The 18,510-nt window shown below is 52.8% G+C and overlaps 1 protein-coding gene across 5 annotated transcripts; it reads right to left on the reverse strand.

The window, feature by feature from the left end:
* Positions 1–250: 250 nt before the first annotated feature.
* SLC16A1 (solute carrier family 16 member 1) lies at positions 251–13,460 on the reverse strand. Of its 5 annotated transcripts, none has more exons than XM_015885337.2 (6): positions 13,337–13,440; positions 8,886–8,968; positions 6,865–7,122; positions 4,695–4,838; positions 3,311–4,177; positions 251–3,004 (listed from the first exon to the last, which is right to left on the reverse strand). In XM_015885337.2, exons 3-6 carry the CDS (start codon positions 7,079–7,081, stop codon positions 2,724–2,726), a joined length of 1,509 nt encoding a protein of 502 aa, XP_015740823.1. In that variant the 5' UTR covers positions 7,082–7,122; positions 8,886–8,968; positions 13,337–13,440; the 3' UTR covers positions 251–2,723. The 5 variants fall into 5 exon arrangements, with proteins under 5 accessions (XP_015740823.1, XP_015740825.1, XP_015740826.1 ...); XM_015885339.2 differs by lacking the exon at positions 13,337–13,440 and adding an exon at positions 12,827–13,012; XM_015885340.2 differs by lacking the exon at positions 13,337–13,440 and adding an exon at positions 12,528–12,624.
* Between the last annotated feature and the right edge of the window lie 5,050 nt (positions 13,461–18,510).

An 18,510-nucleotide genomic window follows, 5' to 3' on the forward strand; every position in this document is an offset into this window, starting at 1 on the left:
TCCAGGGAAGAGGACTCCTCCTCCTGCAAGGGTCAAACACAGCAGTCAAGAGCTGAGCCCTTCCTTCTGCAGAAGGAATAGTCACTCAAGAACGTCCAGAAAGCACAAAACAGCCTCCAGGCTGCACGACCCCCACACAGGGCTCAGGAACCAGCTCAGCCTCCATATCCCCCACTATCCCCCTACCACCAGGTGAGGCCCAGCACCACTGGAACCATCCAAGCCTACAGAACAGGAACCACACCGCAGCTCAACACGGTTAGTTTATTGCAACAGGAACCAGTTATGGTAACTACAATAGACACAGCACTTACGAAAAAAAATACAATTGGTTTTCCAGTATTACAAGCTCAGTACAATAAAGACCTTTTGTACAAAAATACTGTTGGCTTTTATAAAGTTACTCTACAGTATGAAATACCCTGGCCTTTTTTTTGTTTATTTCCTGTGAGATTTGGAGCTGGCTGACAACGATGGAGAACTACAACAGCCAGGAGAGGTGCAGGGCAGAGCAGTCAGCACCCTGAGTGAGGCCACCATGGGCACCAGGCACCTCCCCATAGGGCTGATAGGGAGCTGCTGGGTTCCCTCCTGGCAGCACCAGGCCTGCAGACATTCACAGCAGCACAGACAGCACCAGAGGCTGCAGCAGGGCTTGGGAGCCCCTTCATCACAGCCCTGCCCACAGAGCAGACAAAGAAGCGGCCCCCACTGGGCAATAAAGAACCTTACGGCTTTCATAGGCATCCTGCTAAAAAGAGAGGAAAGCTGTCTCTAAAAACACAGTGCATAGGAACACCTGGCAGTTGTCATCTTGCAGCTAGAGAGATTGAAAGAGGCACAAAACACACTTTATCCCTTGCTGGAACCACAGCAGCTTCCAACCCAAGCAGGGCACACCATACTAGCAGCAGCTCTAGGCAGCTGGAAAAGCAGGCAGGAACTCGGTTGCTCCCCAAGGCTGCGTTTTCCTGACATGCAAAGACTGCGAGTGAAGCAGTAAGACACGCACACACATGCACTCCTACACACCCCATGTCGGGCACCATGTCAACCTTGGCCAGACCCATGGGAAAAGGCTCTGTCTCCTGCAGGCAGGAGTTCCAGGCCAAGGAGCTTCTTGCTGCAGGAAGAGATCAAGAGATCTGCTCAGCCATCCTCAAAGGGAAGCACCAAGTTTCTTTGCTGCCTCTCACAACACAAGAGCCTGCTAAGGAACTACCCTGCACCATACCTGACCTCTATGCCTGCTGCTTTAAGTTTAACTTGTCTCCCCAGAACCAGCCCAAAAGAACCACCCTGTGGCACGTTTCTGGAACATGCTGTCAGCGTGAAAGAAATGTTAAAGATTAAAGGGGATAATTATTAAAAAAGAAGTTTATTTCAAAACATACTCGGCCTCTCACAGGTTAACGGGTACTAGGAACTGAGAGCTATTAACCTGTCCCACGTACACTGAGATATTTTCCAACACTAACAGATAAAAAATAAATACTTAACAAATTCTTTCCTCCCCTTTACATGTCCTAGATGAGAGCAGTAAGGCATCCATCACCTTAAGATCTTAAGTTGAACAGAAGCATGTAAAGGAGGTTTTTCTAAGAGATAAAAAGAGGAAAATTCTAAGAGATAAAAACAGGAAAAGCAGAATGCCTGTCTCAGGGATGCATCTACAACAGTCTGGTCCATCTGGCCCCTTCGGTCTGTGAAGCATTAAGCACCCAAACCTTGGCTGGATAGGGATGTTGGGCTGGTGCCTTTCAGGTAGAAGCCTGTCCTTGGATCTGCTGTGGAAAGGCCAAGGGATGCCACCCACCCCCAAACCCCACTGTGGTGCCAGCTGAGCTCCACTCATACACATTTCATATTACATCTTATTACACTGAGAAGAGTCTCTGCCTCAGCAGTGCCAGGTTCCCCACCCGTGGGCACAGACCCCAGCACTTGGGTTGTGCCTTGCTGGGAGGGGGGGGAGGACTGATGCAGCCCAGAGGGGTCTGCTCAGGCCCAGAGTGGGCGACCGCACAGGAGATGCTGCCTGACATGAACTGCAGCCATCCATTTCCAACCTGTTTATCCCATGAGAACCAAACTACAAAAAAAAAACAAACGGATTTTAAAGAACTACAGTAGCTAAAAGTTTTCAAAACATGCCTGAAGACCATCTAACAGAGCCAGGAGGCACCTGGCATGGAAGCTAAAAGACCCACTGCCCCCATGCCCAGTGCCTGCAGTAAGAAGCGTGTGAAGCAGGATTCATCCGGGGCTCAGCCCTGACATCTATCGTGCGCCAACAAACCCAGTATCCCACTTTTTATGGCTTTTTATCAACAGAACTCCCAAAGAAACACACACAAACGCACACACATCATACCCCAAGCAGAATACAGAGCTAAAGCACGGCTTAGAGTAGAGTTAAGGCTCATTGAGATTCAGCTAGATTTTAAGACTGTAAGGCACATATTAGTACAATCATGTTACTGTTAAAAAGCCAGAATATAAAAAGTCATCCCTTCCCCACCCCCACCCCAAACATGCGAGGATACGGCGCATGTAGCTCTGTTACCTTTGTTGAACACAGATGGAAAGACAGTTCAGAGCCTGGTTAAAAAATGAACACCTGGTTTAAACACTTCTCACAGCCGCCCAACACAAGCATTTCCCCAGGCACTGCTTCAGGACAGCGGAGCTTCCCCTGACCCATTGGGATTAAAACCAGTCCCTCACATGTGGCTTTCTTCCTCTTTGCCACCATCTTCTGTGCTCTTCTGAGGCAAGGTTGCCACATCGTTGTTTGCTTCTTTCTGTTTCTCAGCCTCATCAATGTTGGTCTCCTCTTCTTTCCCTTCATTCTTCGCCTTCTCCGCCGCTGCTTTCTCCTCCTTTGCCAACAGGCGGTAGTTGATGCCCATCCCAATGAAGAGGTAGATCCCAGCGACGACGAGGACGACCCCACAGGCTATGTACGTGTACTTGTAGTCACCATACATGTCATTGAGCTTACCTGAAGGGACAGAGAGGGGACAGCTTAGCAAGACTACCTCCAGCACTGCCTAGGAACTGCTTGGGGTTTAAGAAGCCACTGCCTTTGCTTCAGGTCTATCCCTTCTAGTCCCCCAGATTATGCCAGGGCTCAGCCCACCTCCCATTCCCCCCAGACATCACAGTAGGTCCAGGGCTGCCACTGCCCCTCCCTCACCTCCACCCAGGCTCAGAGCCCCATAGAAATGGACAACAATGTCCACAGATAGGACCCATAGCCCCACAGCAAGGCCAGACAGGGAGAAGCAGCACACAGAGGTATCCTTACCAAGCACGGGTGGTCCCAGAAGCACAGGGCAGCACTCCACAATGGTCACAAGGCCAACGGCACTAGAGAACCTCTCCGCTCCCACCAGGTCCATCAGGGTTTCAAACAACACCGAACTAAGCCAGCCAAAGTTAAAGCCAAAGAGACCAGCATAAATGCAGAACCCAGCATAGGAGGTGGACAGGAGGGGGGCTAAGAAGTGGCACACCCCATTGCCAATTATAGAGACGGCAAAGAAATACTGGACTCTTGGTCGGACCCACTTGGTGTTTGCCACCAGCCCCATGGAAGGTCTGGCTACCATGTCTACAAAGGCCAGGATGGACAGTAAGAAGGCTGCAGACTCGCTGGCAATCTTCTTGCTCTTTCCGTAATTGCTGAGGAAGACCAAGGGAGCGAACAGCCCGAAGAACATGATCACATTGCCTGAGAGATAGAGCAGGAAGCCTCTGTGTGTGAAGAGGGACAGGTCCAAAAACTTGTTGATCGTCTGGAAAACCGAGTTCTTCTGTTTCTTTGTCTTCCCACCAATGAGGTCTGTGCTAGTATCACCATCACCTTTTTTCACTGCTTTCCCAGCTTCCTGCAATGCCTCTTTATTGGGCTCTTTTTTCATCTGGTCTGGCTTGGGACCAATCGGCCGCATGAGGGACCCAGCAACGCAGCAGTTCAGCAGGAGACCACCGAGGATGAGGAAGCTCCCACGCCAGCCAAACATGCCAAAGAAGAGCTGGTTCACAGGGGCCAAGGTTGACAGGAACACGGGGCTGCCAGCCATAGCCAGTCCATTGGCCAGGGGACGCCTCTTATAGAAATACTTGCCAATCATGGTTAAGGCAGGGTTCAGGTTAAAGGCAAGTCCAAGGCCTGAAGAGGAGAAATGAAAACATGTAGACATCCCTACAAGCCAGCAGTGATGACAGAGAGGCTGACTAAGAGGAACAAGAGATCACGGCTTCAGTTCTTTGTGTTAAATAGTACCACTTCAGCCGTATTAACCTTCAGCCTGTATGAGCAATACTCAGCATCTCAGCACCCACTGTGCAGGTAACTGGGAGGACAAGCCATGTACAAGAGCTAGGAGAACTAAAAAGATAAAACTGCCATGACCCCTGACAGACCTTACATCGACTAGTGCGGCATAACCCAAACCTGAGACAGGAATAATGGGAAGCTTTCTATTTTAAGTAGGCAAATGAGTGCCTGTGCACTTACATTCCTTCTGCATTGCATCACCAGGGCCATCCTCTTACTAGAATACGTAAAGGGAATTGGGACTTACGCAAATTCATAGTAAGTATTTCCTAAGAATTACTAGACAGAAGCTGCTCCTCTGAGAAAGGCTTCTCCATAGCAATCCCATTAGAGCACAGCTGGGACTTACCTCCTACGACCCCCACACAGAAGTAGAGCTCCTCCACCGTGTTGCAGAAAGAGGCTGCAATAAAACCACATCCCGAGAGGCACCCACCCAAGATCATGATGGGCCGGCTGCCGTACTTATTCACCAGGATGCTGCTGATGGGACCTGGAGAGTCAAAGGAGACATGCCCAGAGGTGAGTTACTGTCATGGTTTCTTCCCTGGGCAAGCAGCCTTCCATGGGCTATGCAGGGACACGTAAGGCATCCAGCTGCCCAACAGCTTCCCAGGGCAAAGGCCCTGCCCCATGCTCTGCAGCCACCTTGGGCCCAGGGGCTGAGCAAAGCATAACATGGTGATAGCTTGCATCCAACATGTTTTTGATGGAGGACAAGGCCATGAAGCAGCAGCTTTGATGGGTGCTGGGCAAAGTGCACCAAGGGCTTGCAGAAGGGAAGGCCCCTGCACAGTGCCAGGGAGACTGAGGCAAAGTTTTCACTGCTACCCCCTGAGGCAGGAGCAGCCCAATCACTCCACACACCGCCTTTTAAGTGCTTCATTATCAGGAGCTTTAATCCAAAGCAAACAGTGATTAGATACTGCAAAGCATGCTCTACAGATACTAAAATGTATTTAAATAAACTGAATGAACATCCATTGAATATTAACAGACCTAGTTTTGCCATTAACAGATAGCAAGGTTGTCAACATGTTATTCATGGGTCCTCAGACACTACTTGACCTTTCTGCCTAGTTTAAACAAAGCCCAGGGAACGTTTGGGAAGCCCAGCTGCTACTGCAGCAGCTGCAGTGGAAGAGGCTGCACTCCACCAGGCTGGAGGGATGCATCTGCCTGTGTGCAGGTAACAGCAAGTGATGCAAAACCAGTGAGCTGCTGGATCTGATGGGCATTGTTCAGTATGAGCAGCTGGCAGCATCAGCATGAGGCACAGGACAAGAGAGTCTTTAGGATTAGAAGCAAAAGTCACCCCAAGTCCAAGGAGCAGCAGGCATCACAGGTTCCGGGGCATGCAGAGGGACTGTTCTCAGTGCATTAGGAAAAAGGAATGGCCCAGATCAAGCCTCATTAAGGCAGCTACACTGTTTACAAGCTTGTTATAACATTGGAGCAGGGAGATGTGCCCATTGCCTTGCTCACTAAGCAAGGACAAAGCAGAGCCTGTTCCCCAAAAGGAAAAGCCTCATGCCCAGCCAGGCCGCTAACGTCAGCTCCTTTTGATGCACAAATGCAAATAAGACCAGGCACCCTGCCAGCTCGGGATGGCAGCAGTACAAGCTCTGATTCGCCTCTGAAGTACATACAACAACAGGGTCCCAATAAGAACTTCTTTCAGCCAGGCTACCCGGTGCAAAACTGCATGTGCAGGCTGGCACAAGGCACCAGGGCTTAGGGACAGGAGATGCAAGGACTTGGAACACACCAAGTGTGTTCCAAGGAGCACAGTCTGCTTGCCACTTGCTGGTGTAAAAACAAGCATAAAACGCACAGCTTGGGGATCGAGAGACTCCAAGCAGTTTCTGAAGCACGGGAGAGGGGAGCTGTTTCACTTTAAGTAGTTGGCTTTATTCTGCTTGTGTTTCTGATCACCCAGCGCGTGCTGCCATCTCCAAACAGCACAAGCTGTCTGAGGCACTGCTCAGCACCAATGGGGAAGAGCAGACTACATCCGTTTTCAGCGCACTCTAGAACATGTTTCAGCAGTCAGAGCTGACCAGAAAAGGGAACAGATTCTGGTAGGCAGCCAGTGCTTGCTGGATTCCAACATTCAGCAACCTGAACCAGGAGAAGACCCCATAACAGGGCTTCTGGGCTCAGCACAGCTACTCTCCTCATCCCCTGGCAGGTGCTAAGGGCAGACAGATCTTCAGCCACAAATTGTTCCAAGAACAAGGGCAGAATTACACAAGTTGTAATACCCCGGAAAGAATTTACCTACAGCTTTGCTGAGGAGGACAGATTAACCCAGCTTTTGCATTCTGGGCACTGAAAAGAACTTTAAGCAATCTACTCCAAGCAAGCTTGCTAAAGAAATTTCGCTCTCACGTAACAAGAGAATCCTAACTTTGCTAAAAGCTGTAATGACAACAGTCAAAACAAGATACAATTAATGAGGCTCAGCATTACTTACTCCAATACAAGAGCACATGCAATGCTGTCCTCAGTTCTCTTACCTCCTCCGTATGTAACAGCCAGCATGATGGAGGAGATCCATGAGACTTTGCTGCTAGATGCGTTGAAGATGACCTCAATCTCTTTGAAGAACACGGTGATGGATTTGGGGCAGGCATAGGAAAATCCAATGGAGATGACGGCTCCGAAGACCACAGCCCATCCCCAGCCTCCTTCAGGAGGGGTGTATCCTACAGGGCCTCCTAAGGCCACTGGCATCTTGAATGAGGCTGGCAATGGATCAGTTGAGGCTCAAAGATCTGCAAAGGACAAAGTATCATCTCAGCTGAGCACACAGTGCTGTAACCTCGCTCCCCTGCTATGCAGGGCCCTATCCACAAGGTCAGCATGATGCCCAACAACCCCAGTGCAACCAAGGAAGCTGGCAGCCACACATGTACCCCAGCTCCCTCCAGGAAGGCTGTTCCTAGAGGGGAGAACCCAGGTTTGCAGGCAGGCCTTGGAAAGCCATTTTAAAAATCAAACACACAGATCATGCAGGTTGGTGAGGGCCAGATGTGCTGAGGCTCCTGCAGCCCACAGACGGGCAGGAAAACCTGGGAAACCCTGAAATAGGGAATCAGTAAGAAGGAAAGGGACTCCTGAAGTTGTATAGAGCAACCAGCACATGCAACAGGGCTGCCCAGAGCAGGGCAGCACCGCCATGTTCTTAAATACACACCCACCAGATAAAACTATGTGCACAAGCCAGGACTTTCTGCAAAGTAAAGGCAGGCAGGTGTCAAGACAGCACACCCATTAGTCCTGCAGTCCCCGAAGGTCACAGGCTGCAGCTAAACTGAGCTGTGAGCAACAACAGTGGGATGCTGCCAGGACACTGTCCTCCCCTGGGGCAGGGAGGGGGAGGTTCTCTTGTTCTCCCAGGACACCCCCACAGTCACTGTGCATCCCAGCACTGCTAAACTCCTCTTCTGATACCAAAAAGGCCATTCCCAGCACAAGGGAAAGCAGCTGGGACAGTGCTGCTCATGCACCCCCAGCACCACAGCTCCTGTGCTCCCTGCACAGCTGGCACAAACCTTGAAGCTGCAATTACTGGAAAAAACAAGGCTGCTTCAGACAGCAGCACAATCCATCCCACGGAGGAAACACAACCAGATCAGCCACTCTCATGGGTTTCACTGTATGCAAAACAACAGTAAATGCCTCAGCCACTGAAGCTCCTGCAGATTTCACCTGAAAACATAATGGAGCACCAGACATTCCTTCAGAGCTCCTATAACACAGCAACAGCTCCAGGTTGCAGCACACTGACTGGCACAGAGGTGTGATGTGCCCTATTTATAGCACACATCCGCTCGGGCTCACTGCGATTACCATCGCATCCACGGCCACTCTCATGCCAGCATCTACCTGGCACGTTTTGCCGTGCTCTTGGCAGCCAGCTCCTTCCTACAGGTGCCCAGATCACTTTCACCTCTTAGCACAGGCCAGGCCCCATGTGGCCCTGCAGCTCCATCTGCCAAGCAGCAGACCTGGGCTGGTGGGCAGGAGGAGGCAGCCAACCCTGCACCCGAGACTGCCCTAAGCCTTTAAGACTGGTTTAGCCTGGCCCAAGCATGGATCTTCTTGGCTGTAAATTCACCCACACTCCGGCCAGCACAGCACATGACTATCATGAGCACGTGGGCTCCTCCATACACAGGAATCATTCATAGGATGCTCCTATAAGCCACCACCATCAACTCAACTCGCATGGACAGCACAGCCAAGCCCTGCTCAGCTCACCCCAAGCAGCCACCACACACTCTACCCTCTGGCTATGCAGGCAAGTTACACACTGCTGCTCAGGTAGCATCCTTCCATAAAAGGACTTTTTGAAGAGCAAGACAATCTCTCTTGTAGTGCCAATGCAAAGCGAAACACCTTGGGCTGAAGTTGGAGACCATTAAGCAAGATCCCCAAAGTTTGATGCCAGAGGGTTTACACGAGCTCTGCATGTCAGAGCATTTTGCCCTGACTCATTGCAAACCCTCATTAAGGAAGGCCAGTTTTAAAATACCTCTTCTATCAAAGGGAGGCTTCAAATAGGAGAGAAAAAGCACACGCGAGGCAGCCGGTCCAAAGGGAAAGCTTCCCTCCCCTCTGCAAAAGAAAATACATAAAGTAAATGAACAGTTATGACATTTACAGTTCTGTTTTGGAAGAGCAGCAACACGTTAGATGTGTTTGGAAATCATATTCATAGCTGCCAGGCAGCCAGCTACGGTTTGCCCTATTAGGAAACAAAGCAACCATACTTGCAGTAATTAAGACTGATGAGACCAAGTAATGACTGCAAGTATCACATCTGCTAGCCTGTAAAGTCTTGACAAACCTGCAGGAACAGGTAGCCCACAGCAAGCCCTCACCCTGCATAGCAATGGCAGGAGCAGAATGCAATCCAGGCTGCAGCAAATGGGAACAGACCCTGGACAAGACCACGGTCCTTCCCCTCTCCCAGGTCCTATGAGCTGCTATTGTGGTCTCTTCTTTGGAAGTGCCTGGATTAGGAAGATTTTAAAGACTTCTACTTATATAACCCAGCAAATCGCTGTGCTTTTTCAAGCCCCAGATTGGCAGGATTCCGGAGGAGAGAGACAGAGGCTCACATTTATGAGGCACTGCAAATGCTGCTAAATATTTCTGGGGCAATCCCTTCACAAAGGTAACCTCACAGTGCTCTTTTTCAAGGCAGAAGGAGTTTCCCCCCCTGCAGGCAGCATCCCAGCCCTGCAGACCCCTGACTAACCCCTCACATCCATCCCTCCCACTCAGCTTTTTACTGCACCATGCACATGTTCCTATCACACTCACTGTCTCAGGTGCTTTTAAAGCCTTTCCCACATGGCAGGGACATGCAGCACCCAGGACACAACCCCAAGCACCCCTCAGTTCCTCACTCCAAGCTGCAGGCTTATACTTATTGCTGGGGAGATGGAGCTGCCAACAACTGCAAGCTGGGGAGAGCAAGTAACACCTCACAGCTTCAAATCAAGACATTTTCTGGCCAGAGGAAAGATCAAATAGAGATTGTTATGAACTAATGAGACGCTGCTCCCACTGGTTTTAAGCACATTGACAGAATTAAGCATGGGGCTGTAATTCCAACAAGTGCCCCTAGCTGGGGTTTTAACCTGGCTGTGCATGGCATACGTGACGACCCAGCATTTGCAGGGACTCTGCACTAAAACAATACTCAATTGAGGTCCTGCTCAGCCAAAGCATTTGTTCCCAGGGTGATGCGAGGTCAGTAGCACATAAAGTTTGCCCAAGGACAGCAGCCCGTGCAGATGAGCTCAAGGCTCCTCCACCAGCCACGGCACAGCCTGCTCAGCACCCCTCCTCTGCCCAAGGATGGCCAGCAGAGCCCCAGACATGCTGCAGTCTGCCGGCCTGGCGAGCAGACAAGCAGATGCCAGAAGGCATATATATGGCTTTTTTGTGCTTCTCAGAGGTGCCAGTGGCTGCTCAATTCACCTTTTGCTCAGCGCTGGATCCCACAGCAGGGCAAGCCCCAGCCTGCAGTGCAGGATCAGAGTGCACAGCAGCCCACTCAGCAGCAGCCAACACCTCAGCAGGGCTGCAGGCTCTGCTTGAGCATCACCCACTACAAACAGCGGCTGAGGACAGAGATTGTAGGGATCTGAAGATAATCTCCCACCCAGCAGCCACCACACCTGGCTTGCAGGTTGCACTGCTGTGCATTGACCCCATCCAGGCAGCTCCTCACTGCCCGCAGCCACCAGCGCTGCCCTCCTGCCTGCAGGGAGCTGATACAACAGGACTCCGAGATTGTTTATCAGAAGCACAAAGCAGCACTGGAAGGAAAAACCAAAACAAACAAGAAAGCAGGTACCAATTTCTCCTACCAAAACAGGTCTATTACAAGCACCCACTCCAGGCTGCTGTCTCCAGCTATTACCACCAATGATCTCAGCCTGTCTGAGCAAGGACCAGGAGCCTTACTAGTATAAGAAAGCACGAAGCAAGCTTAAGCAAGCAACCAGAAGGATCAAGGGGAAAAAAAAGCCCTGGCTGATCTTTTCTTTTTTACATTACATGCTGGCAATGGCCATGACTCAAGCAGAGCTCTTCCAGATCCCTTTGACCCACAGCTCTAGGGTGGTAGTAAAGGCCCTATGACACAGCTCCCACTGGGCTCTCCATGCACAGCACAGCCCCCAGCAGCCACCCAACCCCATCCCAGATGGGCTGATGCTCTCAGCATCCCCTCATGCAGGTTTCAGTCTCAGGTCCCCAAGCACAGACACTTCCATAGGAGCAGAGATGTTTCTCTCCAACCTCAGCATTGCAGCACTCAGGAATGCCTCAGAGACGATCTGCACCTTGCCAAGAAATCCTCAGAATGAGAAAAATGTGGTACCGAGCAGCACCAACATTCTTTCATTAGACATCAATACGCACAGCCAAGGTAAGGACACAGCCACACCAGGTTTCACTGTGTGGGGCTGCAAAACCTCAGAGCCCCACAGCTGTTTCAGTCAAAACAACCACCCCTCTCTACCCTGAGGGCAGCAGCTCCTCCTTTGTTCTCAGCCACATCCATCTCATCCCTTTTTAAAGCCTCCCCAGCACAGAGGAGGCAGATGGAGATTACCTGACACCACCTACAGGACTGTGGTTTTGGGAACCAACTGCAGCCCCACATCAACTTTCTTTGGCTGCAGCACAATTATATCGCAGCAGCTTGAATGGAGCATTTCAAAAATGAGTCATTCAGACAATAATGGCAAGAGGCTCCTGCTTTCTTCATCAGAAAGGTTGCTATTATGGGCTTATTCCACCGAAGGAAGTGGGAGAAGCAATAAAACTACAACATTAACACCGAGGTGCTTAGACACAACTTGCCTCCCTTAGGCTACGTGCAACTTTTCAACTCCTCATGAAGGATGTATGGAATGGAATCACGCAAGCATCCAGCCCTGTATAAAGTCTATTTTCCACCTTCGCTGCCAGATACATCAAGGCAAGTGAGAGAGCAGAGAGAACTGATGCACCAATGGCATCTTTTGATTAAGAACCACCTCCTGATGGGCACAGAGGTGGCAATGCTCTCGGAGGGCAGGACAGGATGCAACCCCAGCTGTAACACTGCAGGGAAGCTCACAGCACCACATCTGGATGTAGATGGAAGATTCACCACGAAGTGAAGATGGAGAAGGCTCCGAGGTCAGCACACAGTGTATGGGGAGCTCCTGAGTCCCGGCAGTGGCATTTTTCAGCCTTTCTCTTCTTCATAACCAGAAAAAGCCTGGAGCAGAGGCATCCAAACAACAGCCCACACCAAGTCAGCTCACTTAGCATGAGAAAGGGATGCCTGTGCACCACAGAATGGCTTCAGGCACACAGAAAAAACAAGAAAACAAACCCCATTACATTCCAGGTGCCTTGGGATGGATCTAAAAGGCTCCTCTGACACAAAAGGCCAAGAAAAATGAGTAAGCCCAGTGCAGGCCGCACCTATAGGGCAGCTGGGTGCCCCATAGATGTAACTCTGCTTATTCACAGCATTCACCTCCCGCTCCCCACGCGGCCCCCGGGGCCTCAACTCCTTTTCCTTATCATCCACCCATAACTCGGTTAATGGCCTCGCATCCATCCCCGCTATCTGCAGCGCACAAGGCAGAGCGGATTTACCCACCCTGTATTCAGCGACCACAAACATAACCGACGTATCGCCCACCCCGGGGCCGCACCATCCAACGGCTGCAGCCGCGGCACAAAAGGGCCCCGAGCGCTCCGCACCCACCTTTGTTTCGTTCTGCTCTCACCATGGAGCACTTGGGCTCCAGAACCGACGACGCGGACCCCCCCCCATCCCTCCCCCATCCCCAGGAGCACCTCGCGGGGCGCTGGAGGCCATCAACCTCCCGTCTCTCCTCCACGTGGGGGAAGAAGTAAAATTAAGGGCCCGGCCAACAAAACCGAGGCCTGAATTACCTCGATGGGAAACGTGGGGCGACACAAAAGCAGCCACCTCCGACGGCACAGCGAACCGGGAGCGGACACACCGAGAGGTCTCGGACCACGACCGCTGTATGTGTGCGGCACACGGACACGCTGCCGAGGCTCCAGCAGCTCCCAATGCCGGCGAAAAGCGGAGGGGGATCCCAGCCCAGCCCACCCCCGGGCCCACCGGCCGCGGTTCAGCCTCGCATCCCCGCGGTGGGGCCGAGCCCCCAACGTTAAGCAGGCGATCAACGCCCACCGGTCACGTTCCCGTCCCAACGGCGGAGCTCGTGGCCAAACCGAACCGCAGCATTAAGGATCCCAGCACGAGGTCCCACCGCCTCCCCGCTCATCCTCCATCCCCGCTCATCCTCCATCCCCACCTCCAGCCACGTGGAGCCCCAAAACCTCCCGGGAAGGAAAAATCCCCCCCGGCCCGGCTCAAACCTCCATCCCTCCCCCCGTAACGCCACGTGGACCCAACGCAGAACCGGGCCCTACCTGCGAGTACCGCCGCCGGCCGAGTGTCGCCTCCCCCGGCCCCCCCCCGCCGTTATAGGGCGCAGGGGCCGCGCCTTCCGTTTGGGGCGGGGGTAGCGGGTAGCGCCGCCTCTGTCGTTGCGCCACGTGCGCGGAGCGCCCCACGCGTGGCCGCGGCTCCCGTGCGGCCCGGCACGTACCGCCCCGAACGGAAAGTGCGGCCCGACGGGGGCTGGGGGGGAACGAAGGGGCAGCTGTTCGGACCGTGCGGGTCCGTGGGAGCCCCGACCGCGGCCACTGGTTGTGGATCTCGGTGCCCCAAACTGACGTTGTGCCCGGAGCAGTGAGCTCAGAGCAAGGCAAAGATGGTGGATGGAGCCGGGCTCGGCCTTCATGGAGTCACAAAATGGTTTTGAGCTGGAAGGAATCCCCTAAAAGCCAGCTGGTCCTGCACTGAGCGGGGACACCCACAGCTCCATCAGCCCCCCAGCCTGACCCTGGGTGTCTTAAGGGATGAAGCACCACCACCCCTCAGCCCACCACCCCTGGGCAACCTGTGCCAGTGCATCACCACCCTCAGCAGGAAGAACTTTGCTTATATCCACTCTAAATCTCCCCTCTTTCAGTTGGAAGCCATTTCCCCTTCTATCACAACAGACCCTGCTAAAGAATCCGTCCCCTCCTTCCTTACAGCCCCTTTAGGTACTGACAGGCCACCACCAGGTCTCCCCAACATGGAGATGTCCGACTGCTCCCCTCATCCCACGCCAGGCGATGCTGCTTGCAATGGTTCTTATCCCAGAGCTGCAGCAGTGACGCATCACAGTGACAAATCCTGCACAGCTGACTGTGACTCTGAATGTCTTTCTGGAGCTGCTCTCTCCTGCAGCCTAATGAAGTTAATCGTGTTCCAGGTTGCACGTTGTTCTGCTCTGTTTTAGAGCAGAAATATGGTGTAATTCACCTCGGAGCCATGGGAGGGAAGGAAGGGGAGAGCTCAGCTACAGGACCAGGAGCAGCAGCAGCAGAGATGTGATCCCATTTGTATCAAAGGCAACTCTGCACCCCCACAGGTGTGTGCATGGGTTTGTACTGTGCATGTCAGGGCACTCCGTGACCCGCTGGAAGCAGAGCAACCTCACCCAGCCACTTCTGAAGGGCAACGCAACCCAACAAGCGAGTGGGTGGAAGGTTTTCCTGCTACATCTACCTCTGAGCAACTCGGTTCATCTCATCATGAGATGAACAGTGATTAAAGGAGGGGAATTTGGGAGCAGACAGTGTGCCAATCCTGCAGTGCCTTCACCTGCAAGCAGTGCTCTGCTGGGGCACGGGATGGGAGCAGCAGTGAGCTGGGATGGCTGCAGGATGGTGCTGCCATTGCTCCTTTGTTTGTAGATGGGGAAAGGAGTCCCCCATGCTCAGTGCTGCTGCACTTCCGCCTCCTTTAGGAGATGGATTTAGTATTAATCCCTTCAGGAATTTTTGGTTTTTTTCTCATGAGGAAAACAGGATATTGTTTCAGGATACTGGGCAACAAAGCTACCCTTTAAAGGCAGCCATAAGCAGCCTTGCCATCCGTACTACTGGCTGCATTCGTTGCTAATCGAGTTTAAGAGCTGGTACAGCCGATGCACTTCTAGAGCGAGGTCACAGCAGAGCAATCGGAGTTCAGGATTTCTGTATCCCATTGTAAACACTAAGGGCCTGTAGTAACCTCAAAATATAATCAGCTGGCTTTGGTTGCCATCGGAACTAATGTCTCTAGCAGCTGCAAATTCAGCCCTCCCATCTTTGTGAGCGTGCGTGTCCTGCTTGATAAGAGAGGCAACAACGGGAGTCAAATCCAGGAATTATTGGAAATCTCCAGGGAAAGCCTGTCTTTCTGAGATATCCATCAGCTTCCTGATGGCTTTGGGAAGGTCTGCTGAACCTTTGGGCTCACACTTCTCACCCCATATCCAGGTCCTGAGGTTCCCCACCCCAGCATTGCTGGGACAATGGCTGTGGAAGAGAAGGCGTCGGGTTAGTCCCTGGGGAGCAGCAGCTCTGCCTCTGATGGATGACAAAGGCGTGACATTGTTTAGGGCTGTGCTACAACTGCTGGCTTTGTTTAGAATACAGCGTGTCTTAGGAAGAAATTGTTTGTTGATAAGGTGTTTAAAGTTGCCACTAATGATCAATAGAAAATCCCTGCGATTGCTGCCACCTTCACGCTGCACATGCAGAGACACACGTGGCTGGGAGCAGGGTGCTGTGTCCTCTGTGTGCTGCTCAGATGTAAGGGATCCTCAGCACAGTGGATGCTCAGGGACATCACACAGTGTGTGCCCCCACTCTGTGCCCATTCCTCACCTCTCAATGTGCTCGGGCTGCTCTCCCAGGGCCGCTGCTGCACAGCATATGCCAGTGTGCCACCTCTTGCCAAGAAGCTTATCTGGCACAAGAAATCGCATCTGTTCATCCTCCCTTGCTGTCCTTGCAGCCAGAAGGAGGTGGTGGTTCTCGGTGTACTTTCAGTGCTAACTCTTGCTCCACGGGGACTTGGAAGGCCTCTGTGTGCTGCGGGGGCTGACGGCCCTATTGTACATTGCTGCCTGTCTGCTCCCAGTGCTCCCCACTTTGGTGTTCTCCCTGCCTGCAGGGTGTAGCAGGGGCTCAGGGGGGCTCAGAGCCCACATGGAGGTGAATCACACCCTGGGCAGAACCCCAGGATGTGGGACCACATTGGTGTGGGGCACAGGGACCCATCCTCGGGGTGATGCTGCAGAGGGACACACTGGGGTCAGTGCCTCAGGGACATCCAGACTGGTCCGACCGGTGCAGGGTCCGGTTCTGCAGAGCAGGGGGACCTGGCCAGGCCTCAGTGCTCTCCAGCTGGATTTTGCTGTCCCAGAACACTCTGTTTTAATGACTTTATTCCTGTTCATGGGGTGGGGAGGAAGAGGTGGGGGTTCTGCAAATCATTTAACCACATCCCACGTGTAATGACTTCATGTATCAGTTGTGCTGCCTCACCTGCCTTGTCCCTTCTGTCCCCATCCACGGAGCCCGTGTTATTTTCATGTGACCCACAGCTGCTGCCAGCAGCATCCATTGCCATTATGGCACCGTTGGGCTCAGCCCCTACTGCCTGCACCTTTGGTTCCTATCCTGTCCCTGGGAGGATGGTAAATGTTCACATGATGATCTCAGGACAGTCTCACCACAGGGAAAATCTGGAGCTCTAGGCTGCTCTCCAGCTCGATCCCACGCTGCAGCAGCTGTTTCCTTGAGATGTTACACAATGCCCAATCTCTTTCTGTGTGTTTCTTGGTATTTTCAGTTCTGCATCATCTTTGGGGAGCTCAGTGCATTCTCAGAGCTCTGCAGCAGCTGAGAACAAACCTCAGGGCCTCAGGACACACAGCAGGACGAGACCAGAGCCTGCCCTGCTTGGCAGCACTGCCAACACAGTCCCAGGACCTCGCTGCTGTGTGAGTCCACAGGAGGCAATAAGTGCCGAGCCAAGGGCTGGAGTGCGGGAGCAGAGGAGACAAAACACAGCCGTCAATGTTTGTTCTGAAACCTGCCCAGAATTTCTTTGGCCTCAATGAGGCTGAGGATTATTTTCCTTAAGTATTTTTAAACCTGGAGCCTGGCAAGGGCCAGAGGGCTGGGATTTCCTGGCCTGGGTGAATGAGAGGAGCCTACTCCTTCTGTACCGTATGGGAAGCACTGGCTACCTGTGTGGGGAGAGCAAGGATGGTCAGGGCTGGTTCTGTCCTCGCAGTAGGCATTATCTCTGCTAGGATGGGACCAGGGCTGCCCTGTGACTGTGTGACAGCCAGGAGGGGAATACAGCAGCCAAAGGGTCAGGAAATGCTTATTTCCCCCACAACAGTCAAGGGGATGCAGAGCCCTATGGGCACCCGAGCAGGACAGCTCTGGAGCTGCTGACACACATTCATACCCATGGAGTGAGTATGGCTCAGCTTCTGAGGCTGAGTGAGTCCATGGGGACTCAGCATGGACTTTGCTCTGTCTGTTCCCTGCCAGCCCCCCCAGGTGCCCCATGGGGCTCACTGGCAGCAGCTGGGTATTGGGGTGGAGCAGCTTTGTCCCAGCATCCTACTGCTCACCCCCAGCTGTGTGGGTGTGAGCAATGGAAGGAAAACCCCCACCGTGCTGCCCTGCTGTGCTCTGTGTGCTGGCAGCTCCCTCAGCTGTGCGTATCAGTGCTGCTCTCTTGGCCTTCCCCTTGCTGGCAGGGTTTGGCAGTGGGACAGCCACGTTTTGCTCCCATTCAGCACCGGTGAGCACACGACCTATTGTGTGCATGTGTAAATACACAGATGTGTTGCTTGTTCCCAAACCCTGCTTGTTCCTTTCCCAAAGAACCGGGATGGACAATGTCAGGAAAGCCTCTGTCCTCCAGCTTTGTTCAGCTGTGCGTGCTGGGAGGAAAATTCCCTGCAGAGGAGCTCCCAGCACAACGTGCTGCATGCATGGTGACTGCCAGTGTGCCCAGCCATGGGGCTGCTGGGATGGGTGAGCAGGGCTGGTGCCCACAAATGGGGCCCTATACTGGGTGCTCATCCCCAGAGCCAGCACCTTCTGAAGCAGGTTGGGCCCTGCGTACACACAGGGAAGTCCAAGTCCAGCACCACCAAAGTACACTGAGCGCTGGAGGAAGTCCTGGCCCCGTACGGCTGATGGGACTTTGCCTTTTCCTTTAGCAAAAGGGCTGTAGGTGACTCTTAGCTCAAGAAGCTGCTGTGCTGCTGCTCCCCACACTCCGGCCATGCTTTGAGATCCCCTGCTCAGCTGCAGTCCTGCAGATGATCCCCCAATAACACCGTCAGCGTGGTGCTGCTGTCTGAGATAGCACAGCACTGCCACGGGCAGACAGCCCAGCACACACAGCCTGAGATTACACCCAGGTAAACACTGCCAAGCACCCATGAAAACCACTGCTTGCTGCCCGATTCTGCCCTGTTGTTCTTCAAGTGCTCTTTGTGTTTGCTGAGCAAAACTCCTGCGGTTGAACAGAGAAGTTACGCAAAGCAAATCTAATGACTGTGATGGACAAGCCAGAACTGCTTTCTCACCTGAGGGTGCCCCATAAAATGTCTTTTGACCCAGTCACAGCCACACTGCAGCCCGTGGCAGGAATCTGGCTGTGTACATGCATGTACTGGCCCCACAGAGATGCA

This window comes from Coturnix japonica, chromosome 26 (assembly GCF_001577835.2).
Source record: "Coturnix japonica isolate 7356 chromosome 26, Coturnix japonica 2.1, whole genome shotgun sequence".
Classification (NCBI taxonomy): domain Eukaryota; kingdom Metazoa; phylum Chordata; class Aves; order Galliformes; family Phasianidae; genus Coturnix; species Coturnix japonica.